Below are 27,897 nucleotides of genomic sequence, written 5' to 3' on the forward strand. Positions count from 1 at the left end.
ATAATTCAGGGCAGTTAAGAGACCATCACAGTCTGAAGCTGTCAGGTGAAAACTTCTCTTGTTATGAGATGAATAAAGACACGCGAGTTACTGTAATACTTTGAAGATTAGACTCCAAATGTACTATGCTAATTTTGGTTTTACATTTTCCAAAATTCTCAGTTTACTTCCAAATCATTAGTTTGCCAGAGCATTCTACAAATCCATATGCAGAATCAGTGGTGGCTGTACACAAAGCACTTCGTTCTGTTCTTCAAGTTGCCATTAAATTCTCATTTATTTACTAAAGCAGCTTTTTTGACTTTATTATTTTCACAATGTATTTATTACTAACCTGCTGTCATACGCACATCATTACTGCTCTCTTACTAAGATAGTATGGCAAAGTTTTTTGTCCATACTAATTGAATTATTGAACAACTTGTGATTCATACTCTGCTTTGGAGCACTGACATGTTGTTGGCTCAGTTTCTCACTTCTCCCAAAGGAAGAGCAGCAGGCTAACCTACAAAATTCAGCGGATTTAGCTTTCAATTCCTAACTTATAGGAGTCGTGCAAATTTATGTTGGGCAACGGCTTGTTTAACTTAAATAAGTTATGATGCCATTTTAATTACCTTAACATTCCAACTAAATTATATTCAAGAAGCATTAGTCTTGTTTATCGTAAAGAGTCTATAATACAATTTTCCCAGGCAATGGCACTGAAAATTAATGTAAATGCATAGTCAGATCTTATCTGAATGTCTTGGTCTGTAAAGCTGGATAAGAAATCTCCCAAGAATATGCTGCTCTTCTGTGAACTTTCTGGTACTTCCTGCTTTTAATTTGCCCAAAAATACTGCATAGAAAAGTGCAACACAGCACTTTTTCAGCTGGAGTTAGAAAATGCAGGATATGGAAAGTGAAAAACAGAACAGAACAAAATGATCCAAATTTTCCAAAACCTCTTTAAAAAGTTTTAATTGAACTATCTTGTTCAGCTGTAAACATAAATCACTGAACTCCCAAGGAGAGGATTTATAAAAAATAATTGAGTGATAACATCCAGATTTATAGTGTGTACGATTTGAAAACATTATCTTTCACCAGCACCCATGCTAGATGATGTGAAAAGGTTCTTGTTTTTTAAAAAACAAGGTTCTTATTTTTTAAAAAAATAGTTTAATAAAAAATAAGACAATTAGGAAAACAAAAAGCAAAGGTTCTTTGCTGGGGTGCCTTGGCATGCAGCCAGAAAGCACACCTTACCTTTTCAGAATGTTTAAAAGGATCAGTATGGTACATATTGAAAAGACCCTAATGCATTATTCAAACATTCCTCTGAGTTCAGATGCCCTCCTAGTTTTAACTCTCCCAATCTGTCCCCATTTCACCAATTTAGCATTTTATTACTCCTTGTAGATAAATTTCTTGGTGGTGCCCTTTGGTGTCTCATGTCCCATTCTTCTGATAACAGAGGATCAATAAATTCTTCCTTTGGAGCCTTGGGGGTCTGTCCTTGTTACCTTCATCAAGATAATCCAAGAATGTGGGGGATTTCTTGATTATCTTTTTTACTTTTCTGGGTTAGCTACAAAAAGCACCTTACATCACATAGTTTCTATTTTAATATTATGCTATAACCTAAAAAATTATATATATATATATATACATTCATCACATCACCATTTAATAGCAGAAAATAAAAGAAACTATATTAATACAGTAAAACCTTCCCACATTATACATATAGCATTAATTTTAGTATTTGCAAAAAGCCAACTTTATAATATGCATTTATAACAATGATAAATGTCAGACTAATGAATAAGTACTGTACATATGTAACTGCTGGCAGTTTATACCCTATGCATGTGTACATATATATGCTGGCATTTAAAGGCCATGTCATGTAGCTCCAACTTCCAGTGAAGAAAAGAGATTAAAGAGTGATAAGAGATACCAAAATGAAGTTTGGTTGAACATTAGTATTTTGAAGATGTCAACTTTACAGATGCTGAGGCTAACTTGGAGTGGAAGAGCCATGTGAACAGAGAACGGATCAGAGCTCTAGCTTCATCATTAGTAAAAAATACCTGACTTGTGATTAGGGTAAACAGAAAAGTAAAGGCAAGAACATGGGTTTCAAAGCATTGAAACTGATCTGCTCCATATGTTACACAAAATCCAAGCCTCAGGTCAACTGCAAAACAAAACTACGCAAGCTGAGAAAAACTGGCAAGTGCTACTGTAGCTTACAATGTTCATATGCATCTTGTGTGCTTATATACTGTTACAGGTCCCAGGACACCACATTCAGGTTAGAATCAGCCCAGAACTCAAGTAACTATATAACTGAGAGACAAGTTAAACAGAAACAAAAAGCTGATCCAAAAAAATTTCCAGACATGGTGTCACTTGATCCTCCACAAGGGGCAATAGTTGTTTTTAATAAGGTGGTCCAATGAACAGCTGAAAAGATCAGTGTGGATTAACATTTGCTTGATTTCCCATGGAGTCTTCTAAATCCATGCAAAGGGTATTTAGTAAAGTTTTCTCTATGAAATTGATATTGCCCCAATGATTTTTCTCTACACTGAATTTAAACAATGTTCCCCCCCCCCATCTTGGTGTGCCAATCTCAATAATCTCAAGTGTACAAGTCTTGCAAACAGTTCAAAGAATTATCAACCTTTCACAGTTAAATAGACTGAGAAATACAAATGTTAGGTATTATGTAGGTTTCTTTTTTAAAAAAAAAGAAAATGGAAACTAAATGATAAATGGATTGCAGTTCTCTGAAAATGGTTTGTCAAGTTTCAGTTTTCCAAGTGCTGTGCTAAGGCAACATGAGAGGATTAACTAATTATTTTGTTCTGTACAAGAGCACAGAGAACATGCTAAAAACATTAGCTGCTCTTTCTTATTAATTTATTTATTTTAAAATATCCATATTACTTCTTTCCAGTATAAAATTAAGAGCCTTGAACTTGGCAAGATCATTCCTGGATAAACAGTTTTAAGTAGTCCTTAAAAACAGAGTACGAAAAGCAAACATCCTGATTTCTGAACAGAACAAAAGAATTTCTGCCCTTTGCCTTCTTGGGTCTTAAGCAATTCTAATCCAAAAAAGTCTCACTCAAGAGTGCACCTGCACATACCTGGTGCAAACTGCCCTTGTCTGTGTGGGTCACGAGTATAGTGGAGATATTCTGCATAAGCAGGAGAGATGTGAAGTTTGCTCTGAGGACAGAAAACCCACCTCTGCTTCAGTTTCACTAGGCACCAAAAGGATAACAGTGCCTCAGGCCAATCCTTCCTCCCAGACCCACCAAGATTTTTAGCTGCAAGTGAATTAAACCTCCCCTTAAGGCTGCTATCTCTGGTCGGACCATGGATACAAGTTAAACAGAGTGCTGTTAGCTTGAAACATCTGCTTATTTTACAGTTTAAGCACATACCAGTCCACTGGAACTTAAAAGGAACTGTATATTCATTTTAAGTAAATTTTGGTGGCAAAATTTACTTAAAATGCAGAAATTCCCATGGATAAGGGATTACGAGAAATATAATATGGTTTTAGGTTTCAAAAGGTGACTGTAATCTCACTTATTCATGTCCTACTTCTGAAGTGGTTTTATGTGTCCCACATAAATAGGAAGAAACAAATGAATATTTTAAAATTTAATTACAGCAAATAAAGATGGCTATGATGCTGTAAGGAGCTGTTACACTAGCTGAAACATCCTGACATTCCTTCATTTGCAAAAGCATGCAAATAAGATACTTAAGACAGGAGTTATCTCTGTCTTCTTTTACTTCAGTTCTGGGTCTTGTATGGGAAAAAACAGGAAAAAGATGCTCCTAGAAAACAGAATGCCTTTGATTTTCCTGTAAAGAGTGGAAGTAATCAGAAAAACCCCTCACTATGCTGTTTGACAGGCTTGAAGTAAATCCCTCTGTCATCTTTAGAGAAATAAAACTGCTTCAAAATATTATTCTGATTTTACCATTAGCTTCTTCTCTGGTAGTGGTAACTAGTTTATTCAAAAATGTCCAGGAACAACATTTTATGACAGTACACTACTGCATTTTTTTTCTTATAAGATAGTCATAGTTAGGAGTTATAGAGAAAGGTGTTCTTTCTGTAGGTACTCTGCACAATTTCAAATATTTGAGCTTTGTTAACTGAGATTGTCAGTCTGAGATGCTGAGACACAAAATCTCTTTAAAAAACCCTTAAAAATTCATTTCACACCAAATACCATGTTTAAAAACTGTATTTTATTTTAATAGAAATAACCAAGAACCAGATGCATGATAACCAATTTTACAAAAGCTCTTGTACTTGCAAACTAAAATTCAAACACAAATGATTTATATCTTGTTTGCTTCTTTCTTCTGTTGTCCAAGTGAAAACCATTACAAACAGTATATTTCTTCATTTTACTAGAAAAACGGCATTATGATGTCAAGTTTCATATTGAAGGCAAATGCTTATTTTACATTTCAGTAACCCAAAAGAAAATTTTATGGTCTCCTCCGACTGCACATAATGGAAGAGTTCTGTGCCATGTCAAACCAGATCCTACAGCTGCAGTTCCAGTAAGAATGGGCTTTAAAAAACAAAGAGAGAGAGAGAGAAAAAATATCAGTACCATTTCCCTTATAAATGATTTCTACACTGTGGACACCAAGTTGCATAGACAAATAAACACCACAGATTAAAACTCCTTAATAAATATAATTAAATTACAACAGAAATTCTACTGGAAAATGTGATTTTCTGCTGCATAGTTCCAGTAGCTACTTACTACATTTAAGTAACATACAGCAAAATATTCCATAATAACAAATAGTTTCAACTCTTTACATTAGTATAATCACTATTATTATAAAGATATGATCTCAAACTTAGAAACCTTTTTAAATGAAATGAGTTCTGTTACTTCAATGTACTCATAACTAGTAAGTTTGGAGATAATATTTTTACTGTAAGCATTACAAATATATACTGACTCCAGCAAAACAAATATATTTCTTATGCTTTGCATTTTCCTATTTTTTTTCCTATTTCCTGTTTTTTGCATTAATGATTTATAATATAGTTAGTTAAAACCAGAAAAATACAACATTACGTGTATTTTTAGCCTCCTTAGAACTAGAAATATTACCAGATTTATTAAATATCAGGTTAAAGGTGTTTTTCTTCCCCTTAGAACTGATATGGCAAAGCAAACTAAGACATATAGATCAAGCAGCTTTTAAAATAGCAGTTTAAGTGCAGCAATTTTTTTTCCTGAGCATGAATGCAAAAAACCAAAATAAAATAAAATAAAATAGGTACACCAAGCAGCAGTTCTGGATGGTTTGGGCTAGTTTTTAATTGTAGCTTTTAAGTAACATATGTCTGATCTGAGCAGAATACACGCAACTCCAGTCAAAAATTTACCTGGGGATGTCCTAAATGATGAACCTGCAATTGAGTAGTTGTCTTTCCTGGATATCCAGTGGTTGCAAACAGATTTTCGTTCACTCGGGACCACCTGTGAATAAAATGAATCCACTTATGAATAAAATGAATGTATGTTCCAAAAACCCCTGTCATACCAGCAGAAGTGCACACAAAGTTAAGTTCTCTCCCTTGGGACTAACTGTGTGAAGATATCACATATTCTACTAAGAGCAGCGAACCAGATGTAGTGATTTAGCTTGGAAATGATTCCCCAACCACAGCCCATTTGCACAGTGTTGTAAAATAAAAAAAAAAGTATCACATGAATGCTACACATATATACCAAATGTGAGTCATTCACAAATTTCACAAAATTTATAAACTCAGTCCCCCCTAAAAATGACTTAAGTGATACACAACCAGGTTATTAAACTCACAACTGTTTGCATAGACATAGATTTAAATAGACAAACCCCACAAAATTGAGACAATATTTATACCTGAATAATCTGGCTCGATCAACATGGACAGGTCTCTTATCCTGTGGATAACTAAAAGAGACATTCAGGGTAAAAAACTGTTCTGCAAAGTACAGATCATACTATAAGTACCAAAAATCCAGTGAAGGGGACACGTTGTCTAGTCTCTGTGAAGCAGCTGGGGAAAATCAGAGCATTCCTGCAGTTTTAATCTCAATTTGGAGTAAGAAAATCAAAGTAGTTGTCCAGTGTATTATGGATCAATAGTTAACTATTTATGACTTGGAATGAAATTTTAACAAACACATACAGTGAGAGGTAAACATTAGTGAGATGCTATCTCAAATTGACAAAAAGACAGACAATGTTATATTTTTAATGGAAAATATTCATAAAGATGAAACAAAGAATACCATGGAATGGTCTGTATGATACTGTAATTCCTGATAATTGTTTATTTATTTAGCTTATGCATTGGGCCTACAAAGATGAGTAAGGGGCTGGAGCATCTCTTACAAGGAAAGCCTGGGGAAGCTGGTCCTGTTCAGCCTCAAGGAGAGATGACTGAGAGGGGACCTCATCAATGTCCATCAGTATCTGAAGGGGAGTGTCAAGGGGATGGAGTAAGGCTCTGCTCCATGCTGCAAGCAATAGGATGAGAGGCAATGGGCACAAACTGATGCACCAGGAAGTTCCACCTAAATATGAGGAAGAACTTCTTTACTCTGCAAGTGACCAGGCACTGAAACCGGTTGCCCAGAGAATGTGGAGTCTCCCTCACTGAAGATATTCACAATCCTGTGCCTTGTGCTCTAGGATGACTCTGCTTGAGCAGGGAGGTTGCACCAGCTGACACAATGTGGTCCCTTCCAATCTGACCCGTTTGTGATTCTGTGACTGCCATACTCTATTAGCCAAGTACCTGCATTTCCTCATGTACTGATTAGGAAGAGAATAAAGAAACCTATGCCATGGGTATAAAAATACCTGGAGCGAGTGATATCCCAGATCAGCCAATCACTTCCAGCAACCGCTCCAATTTTAAGAGTATTTTTTAAACACCAGTCTGCTGACATCAGTGGTGTTTGTTCACACTCCAGGGAGAGAATGGCCTGCTGTGTAATCAGGTCATAGAATCGTATAGTCCCATTCTTCTCTGCCACCATCAGCTGTCAAAAGAAATTCATAGAATGTGATAAACTTAGCATGTAATGGAAATTAAATTTTTTCAACTCTACAGAAAACCTAGAATACATTCAAGCAAATATTAATAATACTAAATGAAGTACAGTTTTTCACTTCATGCCAGAAAACTTTCTCCTGGACACTCTTTAAACAATAAATAAAAACTATCTTAATCTATACTACCGTTACATTGTTATACATAATGATTACATTATTTTATTTCTATGTATCTATAGATACCTATGTGTATAATTGTGGTATTTTTCTGGTTAGAAACAGCAGTTCACAACCACCAAATGTGGTGGTGCGTTTTTCTTTAATGTCTGTTATGTACTACAAGTTCTTTAATGGATCATTTCTAGTTTCCCCCATGTTAGCTGGTTTAATCCAAGCCACACCCTCCCCCCTAGTTGTCCATTCTCCCTTAGACTTGCCTCTTGCTCTAGATTGTTCCCTGTCCCTCCTCCTACTAAGCTGTCAATCCTCCATTGGACCTGCCCTCTGCTACCTCCCAATGTTGTCAATCCCCAGCTGACCCCACCTTCAGACCTGGAAATGTCTATGTTCCTCGATGCAACATCGGTTCTCCGGAGTTGTATCTTCCCCTTGTTCTCCCCCACTGGTTGTAGTTCTGTACGTCCCTCCTCTAGCTCCTCTCTCATCCAATCCCTATTGGATGAAGAATTGTACCCTCCCCTTGTGCCTCCCCTCTTTATAAGTATTGTGCAAAGCCTTGTCTTTTGTCTTTCGTCTCTGACCTCCTTCAAGGAATAAGCCACCCTGGAAATCATACGAAAGATCCCTCCCTGTTCTCTCTCCAATCCTTGATGCTGATACACCGGTGTTGTTGACAGCAGCCTTGCTGCTGCAGGAAGCAGCCCTGCTCTTCCTCCACCCAGACCGATCCTGGTCGGGCGAGGCCACTCGGCACGGTCCGGGAAGGGGTTAGCTGGGATTCTCCGGCACCGCGCCAACCCAAGCACTGTGCTTTCATACAGCCAAAAGTTGTCATTTTAACATTCAACAGCTTCTGTTCTGAGTACAAAGAACTGACTGACACATAGTGTTGTAAAAAAGAAAGGGTTGTCAAGCACTGGAACGGGCTGCCCAGGAAAATGGTGGAGTCACCATCCCTGGAAGCATTCAAGAAATGACTGTACATAGCACTTAGTGCTATGGTTTAGTTGATATGATGGTGTTCAATCAAAGGCTGGACTTGAGGATCTTAGAGGTCTTTAGAATCTAAATGATTCCATCATTCTAAGCAAGTATTAGTGTGGCTGTAGAATCTGTAGAATCACTCTTACTGACTTTACGTAACATCTCTTCATCCTGTAACAGTTTGCAACAAAATATTTTTTCTAAACTTTTTCTGTTACAGTAATACACTCAAGTCCTTGGTTTTTAAGTATTGTAGAAAGAGCTTCCTGATTAAATTATAGAATCACAGAAGGACTGGGTTGGAAGGGAACTTAAAAATCCTCTAGTTCCAATCCTCTACCATGGGCAGGCATACCGTCCACTAGCCCAGATTGCTCAGGGCTCCATCCAACCTGGTCTTGAACACCTCAAGGAGCGAGCCTTCACAACCTCTTTGGGCAACATGTTTCAATGCCCAGATTATGAAATGAGATTTTTCTTCATGAGGTAAAATGATTTTCACACCATCATGAGCAATAATTAAAAAAGCAAAGAAGCATTAAAAAATACTCCAGTAATACCAGTTTGTATGGAAAAACAGAACTGTCACTAAAACATGCTTTCCTGCAAACTAAAGGTCATGGTGCAGTAAGCGTTTTGACCTGCAAAAAGCTTTTCAGCAAGAAGTAAGTTTATCAAGTTTTATGAGCTTTTGGAATGGGCTTTTCTTAAACAAAACAAAAAACCTGTGCCTTTGATAATGCTCAAAGAAAAGACATGCTAATAATATCTTAGACAGGCATATTATTGCAATATTTTTGGGAAAATCTATTTAATTTGTTGTGCTGACAAAGTTGCCCAGTAGCAAACAGCAGCTAACCCGTTAAATTCTGATGCCACCTGAACCAACAGTTCTCCTAGTTAACAGTTTCTTTTCTTAGCAAGGATGGATATTGATATTGGTGGAAAGTGTGATGAGATTAGAGATCCTCCTTCCCTATTGCTGTGTAAATATTTTGATATCTTATTTGACTGCTTTTCTCTGTTTTAAGTATGTGTTTTTGTGTAACCTGAACAACCATTTGTAGCTGCTTAAGGCAATTATTGATAGGCACAATAGGAATAATAAATCCAAGACTGCAGGGACTAGACCATTAATGAAGCTGGATATTTGGGTACATACCAGCTGATTAATCCTCCCCAGTACAATAACAAGATAAGATCCAAGCTATTTGAGTTGATTTTTCAGAACATATTTCATACACTTCAAGCAAGAACAACAGAAAAGTCCCTTCTTAACTTCAAACAGATACTTTTCAAAGCTTGGCATGCACTATAAAGGGTCTGTGTTGGTGAACCGTGTTACCGTGACTGAGAATAACTCAAGCTCTTCTCTGGTAACTGTAAGTTAGTATGCAATCAGCAGAATAGTTACCAACAACTGATGTACATAATCAAGAAGGAATATTTCTGATGGGAGGAGTAAGGGACTGAGGGTAAAATGACAAGAATGGTAATGAGAATTCATTCACAGTTACTTCACATTAGCAGATCCAACTAACATCCAGTTACAATGTAAACTAAGTCCTCAGACTTTAATGTTACTGCAGCATCAAAGATTCACACTTTTGGTGTGTCCCTTCTCCTGTTATTTTAAAGGTGGTGAGGGAGAAAAGCTGAAAACCACAACCTTAAAAGCCTCCTCAGGATGCCAGCAAACACTCATTCCAGGAGAACGTAAAACAAAATGGGCCTTCTCATTTCCTTCCAAATCCCAGACCCTAGAGAGAAAAGAAAAAAAGAAACTGAACTATTGCCATTTGACTGTAAATACATTAACTTTCAGTGCCTCAGTACATTCACAGAGGAAGTGACCAAATGAAATAGTGTTCATGTTGTATCATTTGAAGAAGTCAGTGAGTCGCCAGTGCTGCAGATGATGTATTTTAACACTGATGAGCTAGGCACAGCCTCTATTTAACTATTCAAGAAATTTGACATTTTAATTATCCAGACATGAAATCTCAGTGAGATGTTCCCATTTTTTCATAAGTCAACACTACAGCCTTTGTACTATACCATAAATAGCAGTGAAGCAGTACAAAGCAGGAAAGTCAGTCTTGGTCCAGTTGATACAAGCAACCTAAAGTGAGGCACTAAACCACATAAATCATCCATGTCGCCACGTAAAGGGCAAGACCTTTTTGTATTGGCTACCCAATGTAAGAGTTTCCAGTATTTCCTGGTAAGACAAGATTGACTAATGGAAATAGAAGAAACCAGAAATGAAGCTAAGGCAAACAGATGATCTGTGGCAGAGGTAACACTAGCCAACAAAGGGTCTTGCAGAGCTTTCAACAGATAAATCATATGTGCCAGTTTAACCTTTTCCTTTAGAAACACCTACAGTACTTATCTGGCAGCTATAAAAATTTAAAGCTCAACAGTATTTGGTTAATATGGATTGACAGGAAAGTGTATGCTGAAAGACCAAAACTAGGTTAAGTGATGGGTGGATTTTCTTTGGATGTGTTCAGTTTAAGTGGTAATGAGCAATGGAGCTACTTTGTTTCTAAAATGCAACAAAACCAAAACTGAGTCTATTTTACCTCTGCCACTGCTCAACTCCCTCTTTTCCTACAAAATCTATAGCTCAGTTGTAGGACAAAGACATCACAGTTGTGAACATCAGTCTGAACCACATACTATTTATATGCATTTGGACACCAAAACATACAGATATATCCTTCCTCTCTGACATGCAAAACTTGAGAAACAGCCAGTTTTTAAAGTAGTATTCTGCCCAGTCTTTTGAGCTAGATGAGTGGCTACATACTATTATTGTTTATTCTAGAAGATTTTTGCTGACTTCCTCCAGACTTTTTCAGTTTATATCTCACCAGGGTGCTTAGAGTCCTATATTTAAGAGATTTAAAAAACCTCTTAACTAATACATCATAAGTCTAGACAAAATATATGGGAATAAAGTAAATATATTTAATGAACAATGTTGTTTTCTTATGCCAAACCACAATAGATCAAATATTTGTTCTCCCTGTAGAAAACACAGGGTCTCTAATCTTGAAGAATCAGTGTCCTTACTAAAAAAAGTCAAAACAAAAACCTGACAAGTGTTTAAAAAATGAAATATCTACTTGATTAGGTAATTTAGAAACACACAATACTTTCTTCTACTGCCAAAAATTTTGCCTTGTAGATTTGTCCAAGTCAAATCAACACTTCCCATGTGTATTTACTGTGCAGGGAGAAAATTATGATACAACAGAAGATGGTGAATCATTTTGGCAAAAGGAATATGCCATTATGTTTCCTTCCCTGAAGTGAGTGATATTATTAGGTGTTAAGACAGAAATTTATGCTTTTTACCTTCATAACTTTGTTATTTATAAAGTTACCAAATTTGTATTTTTTACTTTGTAAGAATGGCAGGACTGTGAGTAACAAACAGTATGGGGAGGAGAAGGGAATAAAAACCTCTTTTGTATTTTCTTTATTTATAGCAAAGATGGTATAATTTAGTTTTGGGGAACAAAAAAAACCAAAACCCCCAAAATACAAACCAGGCAGACAGATCCTTGTCTGAATGCATCATATCTATACAATTACACATGTTTAATTAACTCTTCTCAATATTTTTTTGTGAAAAACCCAAGTAAAAAATGTGCAAAACCCCAAAATTTAGCCAAACTGATTTTCAGTAAGTAAACTATTAAGTAATCATAACCAAATCAGCTACAGATGCTGCCCCCCCTCCTCCATTTTGTCTACATTCCTATCACGTAAATCAATCCAAAAAGACTGAGGATTTTGTCTCCCATTCAAAGCTCTTGAAACCTTACTAATATTCCCTTGATTTTATATCAAAGTAAAATACTGCCTGTTTTCCTTCAAACATCCTTATCATTTGTAACTCTGCAATGTGTCACTCTCTTACTTCTTCTCTTCCCACCAAACATTGTGGCATAGACTTGTCACTGAGCTTGTGGTATTTTTTTCTTACATTTAAAAAATACTCCACAAAAAAACTTATTGGAGAAAAGTTTGAATAAACACAGTTGAAATAAGTGCCCAAGTTAGATTAATGTATAGTCTCAAAAATAACATGTAATCTTCTCAGTAAAATAATTATTTTTTAAGTAACTAAGGACTGAGAAATTATTTACTTCAGCGCTCAGAAAACTTAAACCAACTCAAATACAGATAGTTGCAAATGCTGTTAAAGAAAATTCTTGAGATACTAGTACATTTCTCCTGTCACTCATATCCAACTAATAAACAGAAAAACTGCAGTTATCTCATAGCTTGATGATATTCAAATTCCATTGTATCAACTATATCTCATATGCATGAATGTGGATGCATATGTGCAGTAATTTCATCATACAGTGGACTTTTATTACAGCTGGCAAAGTACCACATTAGAACTCTGAAAACTTGGGGCAATGGAGATGATCCTTATTTTATCTTCTAATTTTCTGAATTATGAATAATTCTAACTAGCAGAACCAACTGCTAGCTGGATAAAAGTCATCATTTTGAATAGTAAAAGAACTAAACCAGATTGCAATCTTCAGGCATTTCTTGAATCCTCAGAAGATGGATGTAAAAATGGGAACTTTTCCAACAAAAGATTTCAAACAATTTTAGTGAGTGGCTGGGGGCTAGAACAAACCTTGACATCTGATTCCCAACCACAAAGCATGATCAACTATACTCAATCCATAACTCAAAACTTACTTATGTCCAGCATGGTTTTGTTGGTCCTTTTTTAATATCTAACTTTAATACATCTCTTTTTATTGCCATCAGGCATATTCCATGTGCAAGGAAAATCCTAGCACTCTTGAAAAGCCTAGAGGACTATGGAGAAGGGCAGGATGCTTGTTCCTGAGATCAGCAAAGGTAGAGTGAAGTTGTTCCTCACTGAGCACAAGGAGTGAGGAGAAGATCTCAGAAAAAGAACATGAAAGTGCAGAGATTAGGAAATACTGCAGAGAATACAACCAACACTGGCTTTCTCTAAGGTCTTCTGCCAACTCCACATGGATTTGGCACTCACGGATCCGGAGGGTACTATGCAGGACATGAAAGGCTGAAGTAGAACTGTTGAAATTCCTCTCTGGTCAGAAGAAGAGAAAGGTGTAATATTCAAGATAATTTCTAGTAATTAATTTTATTTTACTGACAAAGAATTTAAGTTTTTATGAAGTCTTTTCACAGAGGAAATGTACAAATACTCCTTCAGAAAGCTGACCCATGTTCACTGTTTTCTTCTGGTGATCAAAGGAAAGGTCACTGTTCCTAAAGAACTAGCAATTAGATTATTTCAGATCTTGGCATTAAAAAACATGTTATCTCTAGCTTCTTGTAATATCTTCTTGGATATGCCAGCATTGATCTATTTCTCACTGCTTACTGTGGGCTGCAATTATACCTTGCAGTGTTGGTAGAAGCAGGAGACGCAGTGCAGTATCTCCACTTCACTAATACACTTTTCAGGCCATGCTCAGAACTAAGTGCAAGAAGTACACATTTCTACTACTACTACTGAAATACCTTTAAAGTTAACTCATGCAAAACCAGAGACCACACAGCATTTTTGAAAAAAAATGTGAAGCTTCAGTTCTATCCTTTCAACCAGAGCAAAAAATGGCTTTTAAGAGCTATCAGCTTATTGTTCCTAATGTAGATATAAAACTAAATGCTTCTGTGGTATGACTGCTACTAAGAAATTCAACTACCAGTTCTGCTGATGGCTTTCCAAAATAGAAAACTTCTAAGCAAATCTAATGCAATGACTTCTATTTAAAAACAATTTATAGGCTAGACTACATTCTAGGGCTGTGTGACTCTTAACATAAGCCATAATGTGTCACAAAGGAAATTCTACATCATCCTCACATTTTGAACACTTCTTAACTAAAAGTTTATTAAGTCCAGACTGAAATAATGTTCCAAACACTTGATCCAGAAAGCTTTTTTTTTTTAAGCTGACCAGTTAATTCTTGCACTGTCCAACACCAGTTGGTTAACACTTGCATTGTGGCTGTACAATGTAACAGAATTATGTAAGACTGCATTTGAGGGACATACAGGGATACATACAACTGTGCAAATTCAAAGACTGGACTCTGAAAAAAATTCAAGACTTCTTTATTTTCGTAAATTACAATGCACAACTAGCTTGATAAAATTTAACCAGCATACCTCAGAAAGATGAAATATTTTGGTATGACATTTCTTATATGAAGGGACACTGGAAAATCCAATCTTACAAACAGAGGAAGAAATAACAACATGAAATAAGACTACTTTTATAAAAATTTTGACAGAAATCCATACCTGACTGCACTAGGAATGTGAAGATGCAAATAGAGTATGGTTTTGGCAGCAGAAATAAGTGATAATGACCAGTTTTCAATATAGCCAAAATGTGAAATATTTACTGAATAATCAAGGTAAGATTCAAGTGTTATGTGTGCTGGCAATACATTAAAGAAAAGATGAATTAAAAAATCCAAACAAACCAGGAGTTACCATTAGCTTTCCTTCATAATGTCTAGAGAAAAATCTACACAAACTACCTAGGGTATGAGAGTACCATAAAAAATATGCTACAGATGAACCCCCCCTTAAAACCAGATGAAACACTACAAAACATCCTAAAAGTGTAGTTAATTTAGTTTTCAGTGACATCAACCCTTTCCCCCTAATCCCTGTTTAGGGAGCAAAACTAACCTTCTCTTGGACTGGCATTTATTCTACGTGCAAAAGGGAAGGCTGAACTTAAAGAGTGAGTGATAAATTCACAAAGTCCTCTGTGAAGTGATGTGAGCCATGGCCTAAGGAAATGAACAGAACTCAAAAGGGAATCAAAGGACAACTATGTTCACAGCCAATGTGGAAGATAATTCAACTGTACATTCTTCTGCACTCAAAAAGAGAGAAAGAGAATGTGTTTAAGAAATAGTTAAAAGAAAAAGGGTGAGGAAGAGAAAGGGATGGATGAGTCTTTTTCAGCTTTTTAAAATACAAGCCATTCCAGCACTTGATGACCAGAAGAAATTGCCATGCTGGTATTTTCAAGGGTGTAACACTGCCAGTAACCTTTCAGTTCCACATGAGGAGGGAGTCTGAGGTGATTATCAATCAGATTGAATTAACCTTCTGACAGTCAAGAGGTTCATTTTTAGCATGGATATGAGATTAGTGAGTTTTGACAGGATGGTATTTTGCATTAAGTAATTCCAGAAACATCAGATAGTGTCTATAACCACCAACAGTGCAGGGTGTCAGCTGAACTCATGGTGTTCTCCAAATATTTCCCACAATTTTTTGGCTTCATTAAGTATCAGAACAAAATGATTTGTACATCTGAATCTGTGCAGACTCCTAGACTGTGTTTCCAAATCATTATGAAAAAGCCAGTAGTAATTTTTTTTTGAAGAGTGGTGCACAAGGAGTTGTACACACACAGATCTCATTAACAAAATGGGATGAACACACTCCTACACTTAATCCAAATGTTCAAAGAAGTGTATAATGCCTTATTATTTGAAGGAACTAAATGAAATATTCCTTAAAGCTATTGTAACACAGATGACCACTGCAATTATTTTTATGCAGGAGCATTTTTAGTGCAGCTGTACTTCACAGCTGCAAAAAAGTTTTGAGTTGTGAGATCAAGGCCAGTAAAGACCACGTGCAAGAAATAACAAGATTTCCTGAGTGACACAACAGCAATTTAAAGGTAAGAACATTGGATATAACCAGTAGCCAACAGACACTGTCTGTCCTCCAACCAAAATTACTAAACCTCACTCTGAGATATCACAGTTGCAGCAGCTTGTGGCAAGACTATTTCGTGGATGAAAACTGAAAATCTTACTTCCTTAGAGGTCTCTGATGAACTTAAATGTAAACTTTCTTTTGAATGAAAACCAGGGAGGACCTAACCATGCTTGTATATAGTCAGTACATACTGAAAAGTTGTTTTCAAACCTTATTAAGACTTAAAAGTGGAACTCAAGACTTGTACTAATTGCTGTAGAACTTTATTCCACAGGCATTAGCAGATTTAGTATCCTAAGAACAATTTCAGGATAGAAATTCAGTACAAACAGAAGAATTATTCCTCTTCTTACATTACTACTGAAGCAAATTACAGAGTAAGTAAAGAATGATTTTGGTAAGTCCCAAGGAATGCATTTTCCATTAGTTTTGAAAGTGTAACCTTTAAATTCAATAGAAAAAATCTTCATGCCCCACATGCATGAATGGAAAAAATAAGAATTCAAGTAGCCAAAAAAAATCTTACTTATTTCCCATGGCTTTTAACCAAAGACTTTATGGCATAAAATGTCTTTCATAGTTGCTAAACTGAAATCTTGTTAGTATGTATTAATTACACAAGTTTTTTTCCTTTTAAATTAGTATCAATTAGACAACTGGATTTAAAACAGTTTCCTTTCATCTGGGAAGGCTGAGCATTTCATAAAACAAAGAGGAAAAGGCCACAGAGTCAAACAGATTTTTGCTGAATAAGCAAAATTTGAATTTAGATTTAACAAAGAAATCAAGGGCAGGGAATAAATCAGAACAAGATACAGCTAAGTCATACATTTCTACTTTTCATTCCTAATGATTTTGTTGGAAACACTGACTAGACACCTATGGAAAAGCTGCCTACTCATCAGAGTAAAGAAAGTCAAGCAGATGATGCTTTCCCAAGTGCCTTGCTGCTCTACTGCAGTGACTGAAGAGCCTGCACAGCTGCCCTGCTGATCTCTCCAACTGCACTGGAGGGGTCACAAGAGCAGCTTCATAGATGGCACACTACCAAAAGTGGAACATGGGTGACCTTTTGACAAACTCCTGCATCAAAAACCTTTACCTAGCATACTTCAAAGCATTCAACCATGTTTACCTTCTACTTCCAGTTACAAATATCCAAACATCTGGGTTTGAAGCAGCTGTAATCATGGTATTTTGAGCTGCCAGTACCATTGTATTAGGATGGTGCTGTGTTCAGGCTATGTCATCCCACCTGCTGGTAAGGCTAATACATTTGGGTAAATGGATAAGTTCACATATGTAACTGGTTTTAAACTTGACTCATCTGATGACAGAATACATACAGAGAGTCTGTATAATTCAGTGCTGAGCTATGCAAGTTTGCTTTCTCCTATTCTCATTTTATTCCTGTCCCAGAAGGGGGAAAAATAGTGTATGCAAATCCAAGACAACGGTTTTCTTCATTTTCAATCTAGCTGGTTCAAAAGATTGCTTTGAAAAAAGACCCACAAGTCACAACAGAAAGCCAGTCCACAACCTAAGTTAATAAGAATAGTCCATGTCTTGTCTTGTTAGCAGACTTGTTAGAGGGTCATGAAGGCACACTAAAAATAAAAATATAAATGCTTATTTATTTAAGTGGACATATAAAACATACATGGATAGAAGAAGTTGAATATCAGGTTTTTTAATAGTGTTTTGAACAAAATGCATACCTGCAGGTGTGATCATCACTTACACTTGCAATTTCTTGACCTTCGTTGGGAGCAAAGACCAGATCATTAATGTAATCTGAGTGGCCATCAAATGTCTGCCAAGCAGAAAAGAAAAATATTTTACCTTAGAGCTGACTGTTCCACCAATATATTTAACAGACCTGCTAATGGAAAGATGTTTGTTAAGATAAAACTATCATTTCAATAGAAGGTAAAAGAAGTTTTTATCAATAAATGGATTTCTTTAAAAGATCCAATTCATGTGTAGATTCATAGTGTAGGTGAAAAGACCTCCCTACCACTCTTTGTAGTTAGCATAGAGGTCAGTTTGATGATTTTGCTTGACAGAGATTAGTGAATCACACCAGAGCTTTTTATCATTTTTTCAACCACTGAATTTTGAAGGTAGAAGATAGTAAATCTCAGAATAAGGAGAATGACCAGGGAATGAATGTATGCATCATCTGCCTACATTAAAGAATTCTGATTACTGATATGTAACTCTGATCTCTGAATATCTCATTAAATACATCTATGGTGTTTTTGACAGCAATCTCACAGAATTTTTAGTCAGGCAAATGTCCATGTGTAGATGTATCTGTTACTGTTCCAACCTTTTCTATTCAGTCCCACTGATTAAGTCTCAAGGCACAGCTGCTTTTGTTTTGCCAGCAAGGTATCATAAAAATGAGACAAAAATATCCTCTTGATAACAGCATGAGACTCAGAAATTGCAGAGGAAAACAAGGTCAAATGAAAACAAGTTCCACAGTTTTCTGGAGGAAAAGCACATCGCCTTCAAGTGTAGCTATTCTGAGGAACAAATGCAGAACTGATTAAAAAAAAATCTCAAGCACGCACAAGAACTAAATCTCCCTCTCTAAAAGTTTTAAGAATGCCTCATCAATTCAATACAGAAATATTTTCAGCAGCCAACTTATTTTTTTCCAATAAGTCATTATTCTATTAAAACCTAATGGATTATACTAGAACTAATAGGCCCTAATATGATGCTAAACTATTTAGACAGAATGCCAAGTCTTTTGACAATTTTCAGCATTCCGAATTCAAATATCCTGCCTCATTTTACTTCTACAGTTCTGATGAAATATGCTTTTTATTAAGCAAAATGTGAAGCAGGACAAGGAAGCCATAATTCATTTCCAAATGAAAACCTCAAAAGAAGAAAAAGGTTTCATGAAGATCCATCAGTCATATTTTACCTTTTGTTTTTTTGTTTTGGGCTTGATCCAACCCATAAATTTTGGATTAGTCGTGTCAACAAAGTAATGGAAAACTCAAGTGTGCTTCAAGTTCCTTGTTGATAATTACACCAAGACAGTTTTTCCATGGGGAAAACAGAGTAAGATTACTCCGTCTATCCCTCCAGAAGCAACATGTACTAATTGTTTACTATGAAAGACAAAATGTTCAGAGATTACGTTCTGAACGTAGTCACATAGTTCCTTCAGCTTTGTTTCCATGTTCTGGGCCTCTCCCGAAGATCCCACGTGTCAAGTGTGCACCATATAATGGATTCAAAATTTTCCACGTGTTCAATGCGAGTTCAACCTCAGGTTTATGAAATGAGTTTTCTGAGGTATCAGTTAACTGCTAAGAAGAAGCCACTGTATCAAACTGTATTGAAGGCCAGATCAGCATAGCTCACCTAGAATTTGTGAACATCTGGGATTTTGCACGTGCTTTAAATCAGAGTTAGGTGTCACTTTTCTTGATGAGAAATCTAGAGTCCAATGATTGTCCAGATATAAGAAATTAAGATGATTGCCAGAAAGGGTTTTCCACACTTTCTATCAAAAAACCCCCAGAAGACAGTCTCAAAGACAACCTTTACTGATATAAACATGCTAGTCCACATTATTTCATTTTGCTAATGAGTTCCTCACTAATAGGTAAAATATGTATTTTTAGCTGTTTTCTTTATTTTTAACATTAGACAAAGCCTGACCCAGTAACAATATGTATTTTTACTTTTTCCTCAGCCAGAGTACATCCTTAATAAAGTTCTTGGACAGCTAATTTCAGTGATGGAGCTGGCATAAACAAAGCTAATAGCTTTACTGCTAAATTCAGGCCAACACTTCTCATTTGTATTGCATATGCACCAAACAATCATAGAATCATTAAGGTTGGAAAAGACCTGTAAGATCATTGAGTCCAAACACTAATTTAACACTGCCAGGTTCATCCCTAAGCACCACATCTATAAGGTTTTTGAACACAATGATCACACTGCTTCCCTGCGCAGCCTGCTCCAATACTAGACCAACCTTTTACAAAATAATTTTTCCCTAATATCCAATCTGAACCTTCTCTGGCACAAGCTGAGGCCATTTCCTCTTGTCCTATCACTTGTTGGCTGGGAGACTGACCCCCACCTGGCTACAGCCTCCTTTCAGGTGGTCATAGAGAGCAATAAGGTCCCTCCTGAGCCTTCTTTTCCCAGCCTAAACACACCCAGCTCCCGCAGCTGCTCCTCACAGGACTTGTGCTCTAGACCCCTCACCAGCTCCACTGTTTTCTCTGGACATGCTCCAGCAACTCAGTGTCTTCCTCGTCCTGAGTGGCACAAAACTGAACAGAGGATTTAGGGTGCCAGGTACAGAGGGACAAACACTTCCTTACTCCTGCTGACCACACTTCTTCTTGCGGCCTTATTAATCCAAAATAAATTAAAAAATTAGAACTTAGATGTTGAATTTAGCTCACTAGAGTCTGTGGCACCAAATTTATCAGACTGTTTCATTATTTCAACTTTTCAATTCCTTAGCTAATGTTAAAGAAACTTTACATTCTGCTAAGTTAAAAAATGTAATTCACATGTTAACATTAAAGCCTGTTGTCTGAAATTCACAAAACTGGCCGATATTACATAAATAGATAGCTTTAATATGGAATGACAGACATCAACTCACAAGCAAAGAGCGTAAAGAACTTTTACAACTATTTTGTCAGAAATCCCACCAAGCTGACTATGTCAGTTATCCCGCTGCTCAGTGGCAAAATCACATAAGACAACCAACACTGAAAGGAGGAAATTAAAAGTATGTGCATGTATGAAGCAAAACAAAAAGCATATTCTTTCAAGACATTTAGTAGCATCCATCTTTACTTCTTATGCCCGGCCTTTATTCATTCTATTATCAGTATGGCCATTAGGTGACATCCACAATTCACCTAATTTCTGTATGACAAATCTCACTGTCTTACTAACACAAATTTACACACCAAAACCAAAAATCTATTTTTTTCTCCTTTATACCCAATAAGCCACTCTCACCAAAACAGGCATTATCATATTCTAAAGCAGAAAAAGCCAAGGAAGACTCTCCCTCAAGTTTTTAAAATCAAATATCTTTACTTATTGTTAGCTAAGACATCACCAAAAAAATTTCAAACGGGAGAGCACAAATATCTCATTAACGGTAGTACTTGGTCTGGGACATTGTTTCAAAGGGAGAATTTTAAAGGACATCAGATAATGTAAGTGATAATTACAATTATTCCCACTTGAAAGACAGAGAGATATTTACAATACAATGATTATCCCTAGAGATGATGGATCTAGGCTCTGTTACAAATGGAGCAGAAGGATAGTTAAAGATTAGACTTCACTAAAAACTAAATAATCTTTTAAAAATCACGTTAGCTGCCCTTACCTTAAATTCATTCTTGTCCTGTAAGTCAGAAGTAAAGAGCCTTAACTTCCTATCAGAAGCCGCTGTACAAAACCTACACTCAGCAGACAAAAAAAAGAGAAACCATTCAGTCAATCAACATCGCAATAGTTGACTTTTTACCAGTTTTCCTTCATTTTAAAAATGCAAAGTGAGATGCAAAGAAAAAAATCAGATTTTGAGAAAAACCCAAAAGCATCTATCTTTTTTGTTTTGGCAACAAGCAGAGTCATAAATGGAGCTTATCTGTAAAATAGTGTGCATCAAGTGCCAAGAATACTTATTCACAGAAAGAAATGCAAGACATTTTACAAAGCTAAATCTGGATCAATTACCAATTATCTGAAATATCTCATAAATGCTGCTGAAACTTTCCTTGGGAGAAGTTAAGTGATAGGGCACTGTCATGGGTTAGCACTGGCCAGATGTTAGTGCACCCATGAATATATGTTTTTTTTCTCTAACAACTCCTGTGGGATGTGATCAGGAACAGAGCAGAGCAGGCTTAAATCTTGAAAACAAAAAAAAAACCCACCAAAACTTTATTAATTACATAAGAACAGGGACAGAAATACTCTTAAACACACACAGAGACAGAAATAAAAAACTTCTTAGAACATTTTCTTCTCCCAGTTTCTACCTCCCCACCCATCACTCTTCACAGACCAACCCCTGGGTTTCAGATCAAACAACCACCACTCAAAAACAAACTAATCTTCAATTCAGCAAGGGAGAGAGGAGTCTCTCTCGCACCACAGACTGTTCCTCAGAAAACACGGGTCCACCCCTTATGTGTTTCCATGTCACCCATAGCACTGCCCGGAGAAGTCTGCTAAGGTGACACTCTCTTTTTCCTATGTCCAGCGCTCTCACCGCTGTCTCATAGGCCAAAACTACATACAGGGCTTTTTAAGGATGCTGCATGCCGAGCTCTCCCCTTTTCACCCAGGGGCCGGGGTTCCAGGAGCAGGTCTGCCCTGAGGGCAGAGGGTGCCACCTCACCCTCCCCCTCTTTTTCTCTGCTCGCTCCACTCTTCCAAGTGCCAGTCACTGTAGCAAAAACAAGGGCAGCTGCATCCACCCAAAAATGCAGTTTATGTTCAAAAGAGACTCAAGTTCAGTCCATGGCTGACATTATGCAAGAAAAGTCCAGCTCCAAGGCTACTCCTCTCATTCTTCCATCGAGTTCCTTCTAATCATGCTTTATCATCTCGGTCCCAGGCTGCTTCCCTCTCTCCGAAAACCACCAGTCATGAGAATCAATGTCTAAGAAAAGTTTCTTTCTGCCAAGCAAGGGTTAACAGTTTCTTCTCGGCAGGGTGCTGCAGGCGGGGGCACTCTCAGTCTCGGCAACCCCCCACGTGGCTGGGCAGCTTCTCCCGGAGTTTGGGGGGAGGAGGGGGGTGAGCACACACAGAAGGCACTTCTACAGTTTTCCACCCCTCCATCCTGGACGGGGCAACTCAGTTCCAGTTCTGTCCCTTCTCTTCTCTCCACCCCGGGGGCTCCGGCTTACCTGAGCCGACCACGTGTTTCCCCTCCCCCACCCAGCCTCGTGGCCGGGCAGGGGAAGAGACCGGAGACTTCTCTCTGCTGAAACCGGGATCCAAAAAGAGGCCGAGCCCCTCAGACTCCTGCTTTTAACTCTTTGTGTCCTCAGAGGCGTGTCCAAACCTCCCAGTGACCAACCCAGGTGCCAGCAGAAAAGCTGATTACTGATTGGACTGCCCACAACTCCCTGGAGGAATTCACCTCCCCCCCCAACCACGACAGGCACCAAAAAACAACCCGCATTATCAGTGCTTTAAAATACTGAAATACAAAATTCATAAACCAATTTCTATTCAACATATTTTAACCCAAAAGACTGTACAAAAATGGAGCAGTAAGCAACTATGGTAATTTTGAAGAATCATATAAACTAATGGGTTCATTTTAATTCAGAAGTTCACATTTAATAGCTAACTCTCTTTCTAGATTTTATAGATTTACACCTCAAAGGATCTCACGAATACTATCTAACCTACTTTGAAATACAGCACATATTATGCAAATCAGTACAGATAGCTTTATAAAGGGGGCCATTCAAGTGAGTTCACATTTACTAAAGCTCTTAAAATCACAGATGTACAAAGAAAGAAACTATGTCAGATGTCCATAAAAATAATGAAAATATTATTTACTGCTTGTTCACTAGGGAGAGTCAAGGGGCACAAGAAGTAGGACAAAAGCAAGCAAATGAACAACAAAAAAGACTATAAGAATAGAAATGTTCTACTGAAGAATTCAGAGACTTCATCAATAATTTCTAAGGAGATTTCACTCATAAGCTTTGAACAGTCCAATATTAAGGACTTGGGGCAAACAGGTAAGAGACAAGGATTCACTGTAGTTGTGTATTGTTAAGTACCTTATCTGGGGAGGTATAGCATCAAGTCTAGTTTCGGGACTCCACGCTATGGCATCAACTCTGATTCCATGGTGAAATGTTCTTAGTGTCTTATATTGCATGCCTTCCACTTCTGCATCCTCCTCCTACAGAAATATTGCAGTTAGCTGATCCAGAACAAGGTCTTGGTGACTTCTTACGAATCAGATTGCAACAAAATGAAAAAGCTTTCAAAATTACACATACTGGGATCTTTTTAGATCATAACACCTTCAAAGTGAAAACCTGGAACCTACAGAAAACATTAACTTGAAATATTTAAGCACTTAGAAATACATTAAATGATTGCACTCTCAAGCCAGAGGTCAATGAAGAGTAGAAAAATCAGAACTGAGCTATGAAGATGCTGAGCTCACTCTCTGTACAAGTATTATCTTCACAGATAGAACTAAAGCCACTTAAAACAGCATGGCAATTCAGCACACACTGCAGTGAGAAGAAGCAATGGGAACAAAAGCAAGCATGTAATTTAAGCTGCCTTCTCTTTGAGTTGTTTTTACAGCATGGAAAAATGCTGCCACTTCCAGAGCATTGCTCCTCAAACAGCAGGAGACAAAAAGGTACACTCTGTCATCTAATCCTAATTACAAGCTTGGTTATTCTTACCACTAGCAAGAATACCAGGTAACAGGAAAAATAAAACAAGAGTTGGGATTATGGACTCCATCAATAAGATGACCTCTAAAAAGCTTTAAAAAGTTTTCAGAACATCCACTGGCATACCTCAAAGGACATTCCTACACAATTTTCTCTACATCACAATTATGCTTTAAGGTAAAGAACCTCTCTATGTCCTCTAATAATGTAGATGCCAAGCAGAACCCAGCTGAAGATGCCCACATGAAATAACCCACAGCTTTTCAATGCTTGTCAACAAGAAGAAAGAATAACATTTTTCTCTCCTACTCTGAAATACTCATTGACTCCACATGTAGAAGGAGGATATGAAAATTATAGAAAAAACCTTTGTTCCAGTGGTTGTCAAAATTTTAATTGCTTCCTTTTCAAGGCCTACCCCAGATACAAGGTAGAAACAACACAAATGTCAGTATGTTTTTGTGGTTAGCACTAGGTACTCTTCAGAAAATTTCCAACAGTAAGACCATGGGGAATAACAATAATAATAATAAAAATATCAGCTACGCTATTATTCATAATAGACAAGTTACAAAAATAATATTGTATAATAAAGAAGCAAGATGAAGGAAAAAAGCTTAGAAATTCCATGCAATTGTCTCCAATTGATTGTCAAACATCTAGGCAAAAAAGTCCACCTAATGAAAAACACTTTTCCAGTATAAAAAAGATACAATACTCAGTGTTTTACATTTTAAAATTTTTCACAATAAACTTCTAAATAATTTCAAGGTAGGATATTTTACTGTTTCCAACAGTCTGTGAGGGAAATCCAGGAAAAAAATGGGGAGAAAAAAAATTAGGTTAATTATTTCTACAGTTCATCCCTAAAAAGAAATACCTGTAAAATTGGCACAGATGTATCGGTGTGTATTTTACATATATATATATTTTTTGTTCCTGAAGAACAAGTATCCTAGACTTGTTAGTGTAATAAACAAGTAAAATTCTCCCTTGTTTACCAAAAGGATAGGAGGAAACAGGAAAGTGACCTCCTTCAGCAGAGGTGCTGGCAAAGTCAGTTTCAGGGACATGGAACTAAACAATAACACAGACTAACCTGAAATCTGCAAGTCCCAACAACTACATAATTGTTGCCACCATAAGCAATGAGAGAACATGAATCTCCACTGTCAAATGGACTGAATTTTACCACGTGCACATAATCCTCGCAATCCACAGTGTAAGAAGTGTTTCTAGTAGAATCTTGCTTCATTTTCATTGAACTAAGTCAAGGTATCACAGAAGTGATGTCTTCTCCAGGATGAAAATCTACATTCCTACACAAGAAATTAAAAAACTATAGATGACTCATTTGCACAAATAAAAAATGTAAAGTATTTGTGGCAGAGTAAATCAAAATTTCCTTCAATGCATTCAAGAACACAAAAGCTGCACTTAAGCTTATTAGATGTAGCCTGTTTGTTTCATCAATCAAAATATTTACTAAACTAACATACATTCAAAACTGTCTCTTACAGACTTCAGCAATAACTGCAGACTTTGTGCTACCCTTGGTAACCCAACATCAATACAAAAAACCAAGTAATTGCACACACAAGAGTCACATACAGCATTTTAACATCTTCAACCAAATGACAAGAAACAATACATTGCTACCTTCAAATTCTCTTTACTTGTCTACCTCTTTACAGATCTTGTGTCTAACTAAAAACCGAGTTAACTGAGGTTGCAAAACTGCAAATAAAAATGCTCTTGTGTATTCAACCAGTTTTCAGGAAAATAAGGTTTCTGTGCTAGAACACAAGAGGCCAAGATGCACCATTGATTTCAGAATCAATTCCTTTTAATCCCAGTACAGATTTGACGTTAGTTTATCTCTTTTTGGGAAATCAGACCTTTAACTACACACCATGTGGAAAACCAGCTTGAAACCTTTGACAGATTTTGCTGTGTAAACGATCTGAAGGTCTCAGCATCCGAGACTGAATGTTTTGCTTGGGAGCCAGCCAGGTTTGACAGAGGAATCACTCAAAACACAGTGAGGGCTCTCTATACCTGTGTATTCTTTTTTTGATTCATACAAGAGACCACAATATTACCATAAATACTTTAGCCATATAACTTACATAGCTTTGCTCCTAAAACCAAAAGCAAGTTTTAATCCCATCCATAGTTTTCTTCCTCTAAGTCTTCCCAGGAACACAAGCCATTACAGAATCACAGAATGTTAAGGGTCGGAATGGACCTTAAAGATCCTCTAGTCCCAAACCCTGCTGCCATGGGCAGGGGGACATCTCCCACCAGACCAGGCTGTCAATGCCTCATCCAACCTGGCCTGGAACACTGCCAGGGTTGGGGCGGCCACATCCTCCCCGGGCAACCTGTTACAGTCGCTACAGTTTGTAAACAATCTCTTCCTTATATGTAACTAAAGTTTCCTCTCTTTCAGTTTGTACCCACTGCTCCCCGTCCTCTCACTCCAGTTCCTGACAAAGTCCCTCTCTAGCTTCCCTATAATGCCACTATAGATGCTGGAAGGTGCTATGAGCTCTCCACGCGGGCTTCTCTTCTCCAGGCTGAACAACACCAACTTTCTCAGCCTGAATTACCGGCCACCGGCCCAGCCTGAAAGTACCAAGAGCATTATTACCGTCACTTCTTTAGGAAACGCCATTAGGGCAACCGAGCCGCGTGGGTGCGCGTTACCTCCCCCCATCCATGCGCATCCTTTGCCCTCCTACTCCCTCTTTTTCCCTTCAGGGCCCGGCTGCTGCTCCCCAGCCGGGCTGCCCCAGTTGCCCCGGGCCGGGTGTGGCCCAGCCCGGTTCCACACGCACCTCCGCGGCCCCGGGTCCGGCACGGCCCCGCCGTTCCCGGCAGCGCCCGCCCCCGGGCGGCGGCGGCGGCGCGGCTGCTTCCGGGGCAGCGGCCCCGCGCCCATTGGGCCGCGCGCCGCGTTTGAACTACGGTTTGAACGGCGGCGGCGCCCGGCACCGCGCCGGGGGCACCGCGCCGGGGGCACCGCAGCCCGGAGCACCGCAGCCCGGAGCGCCCGGCGGCAATGGTAATGCCAGTTCTCGCTGCTGGTAGCTAGGGGTGGCTTCGCAGGGGTTTTGGCTTGTTCGGGCTATTGCGCTGGGAGCGACAGGTAGGGTCCCTCGGAAAGCTCGCCGGATGAGGAGAAGGAAAAGCGTCCGGAGAGGTTTTACTCTGCCCCATGCTGACTTGCAGCCCACCTGTTTCATCCTCTGTGACCCCCATGCGACGTTCACGTTACAGAGTGGGTTGTCCCCTCCAGTCGTTTTGGAGAGTGGAAGTTGTTGTTGCGGTCGTGCTTGTTTCCCGGTGCCCCCTGTCCTCCCTGCCCCTTGCCCGCCCT

The 27,897-nt window shown here is 37.9% G+C and overlaps 2 protein-coding genes across 5 annotated transcripts in view; one reads left to right on the forward strand and one right to left on the reverse strand.

Annotated features, from left to right (window-relative positions):
• Positions 1 to 4,246: 4,246 nt before the first annotated feature.
• Positions 4,247 to 27,487, reverse strand: NUP37 (nucleoporin 37). Of its 4 annotated transcripts, none has more exons than XM_063395703.1 (10): positions 27,356 to 27,487; positions 25,708 to 25,834; positions 23,880 to 24,004; positions 21,452 to 21,524; positions 17,772 to 17,866; positions 9,932 to 10,022; positions 6,904 to 7,085; positions 5,938 to 5,988; positions 5,435 to 5,528; positions 4,247 to 4,598 (listed from the first exon to the last, which is right to left on the reverse strand). In XM_063395703.1, exons 2-10 carry the CDS (start codon positions 25,774 to 25,776, stop codon positions 4,485 to 4,487), a joined length of 894 nt encoding a protein of 297 aa, XP_063251773.1. In that variant the 5' UTR covers positions 25,777 to 25,834; positions 27,356 to 27,487; the 3' UTR covers positions 4,247 to 4,484. The 4 variants fall into 4 exon arrangements, with proteins under 4 accessions (XP_063251773.1, XP_063251770.1, XP_063251772.1 ...); XM_063395700.1 differs by having other exon boundaries at positions 25,615 to 25,834; positions 27,356 to 27,484; XM_063395702.1 differs by having other exon boundaries at positions 25,615 to 25,834; positions 27,225 to 27,363.
• PARPBP (PARP1 binding protein) overlaps positions 27,461 to 27,897 on the forward strand; it is a 45,943-nt gene continuing 45,506 nt past the window's right edge. The window contains exon 1 of the mRNA XM_063395699.1: positions 27,461 to 27,582. The gene's annotated coding sequence lies outside the window, so the exon portion shown is untranslated. The remainder of the gene's footprint in view (positions 27,583 to 27,897) is intronic.

The sequence above is a fragment of the Prinia subflava genome, chromosome 4, assembly GCF_021018805.1.
Source record: "Prinia subflava isolate CZ2003 ecotype Zambia chromosome 4, Cam_Psub_1.2, whole genome shotgun sequence".
Taxonomy (NCBI): Eukaryota; Metazoa; Chordata; class Aves; order Passeriformes; family Cisticolidae; genus Prinia; species Prinia subflava.

Bases quoted from the DNA above. Each gene is read 5' to 3' on its own strand.
- NUP37 (XM_063395700.1), bottom strand. From the start codon at position 25,776: ATGAAAATGAAGCAAGATTCTACTAGAAACACTTCTTACACTGTGGAT. The intron at 7,086-9,931 runs GTTGTGGTTTTC...TTCTTTTGACAG, and splicing joins ATCCTGAGGAGGCTTTTAAG to CTGATGGTGGCAGAGAAGAA. The intron at 5,529-5,937 runs GTATAAATATTG...TTTTATTCACAG, and splicing joins GATCGAGCCAGATTATTCAG to GTGGTCCCGAGTGAACGAAA.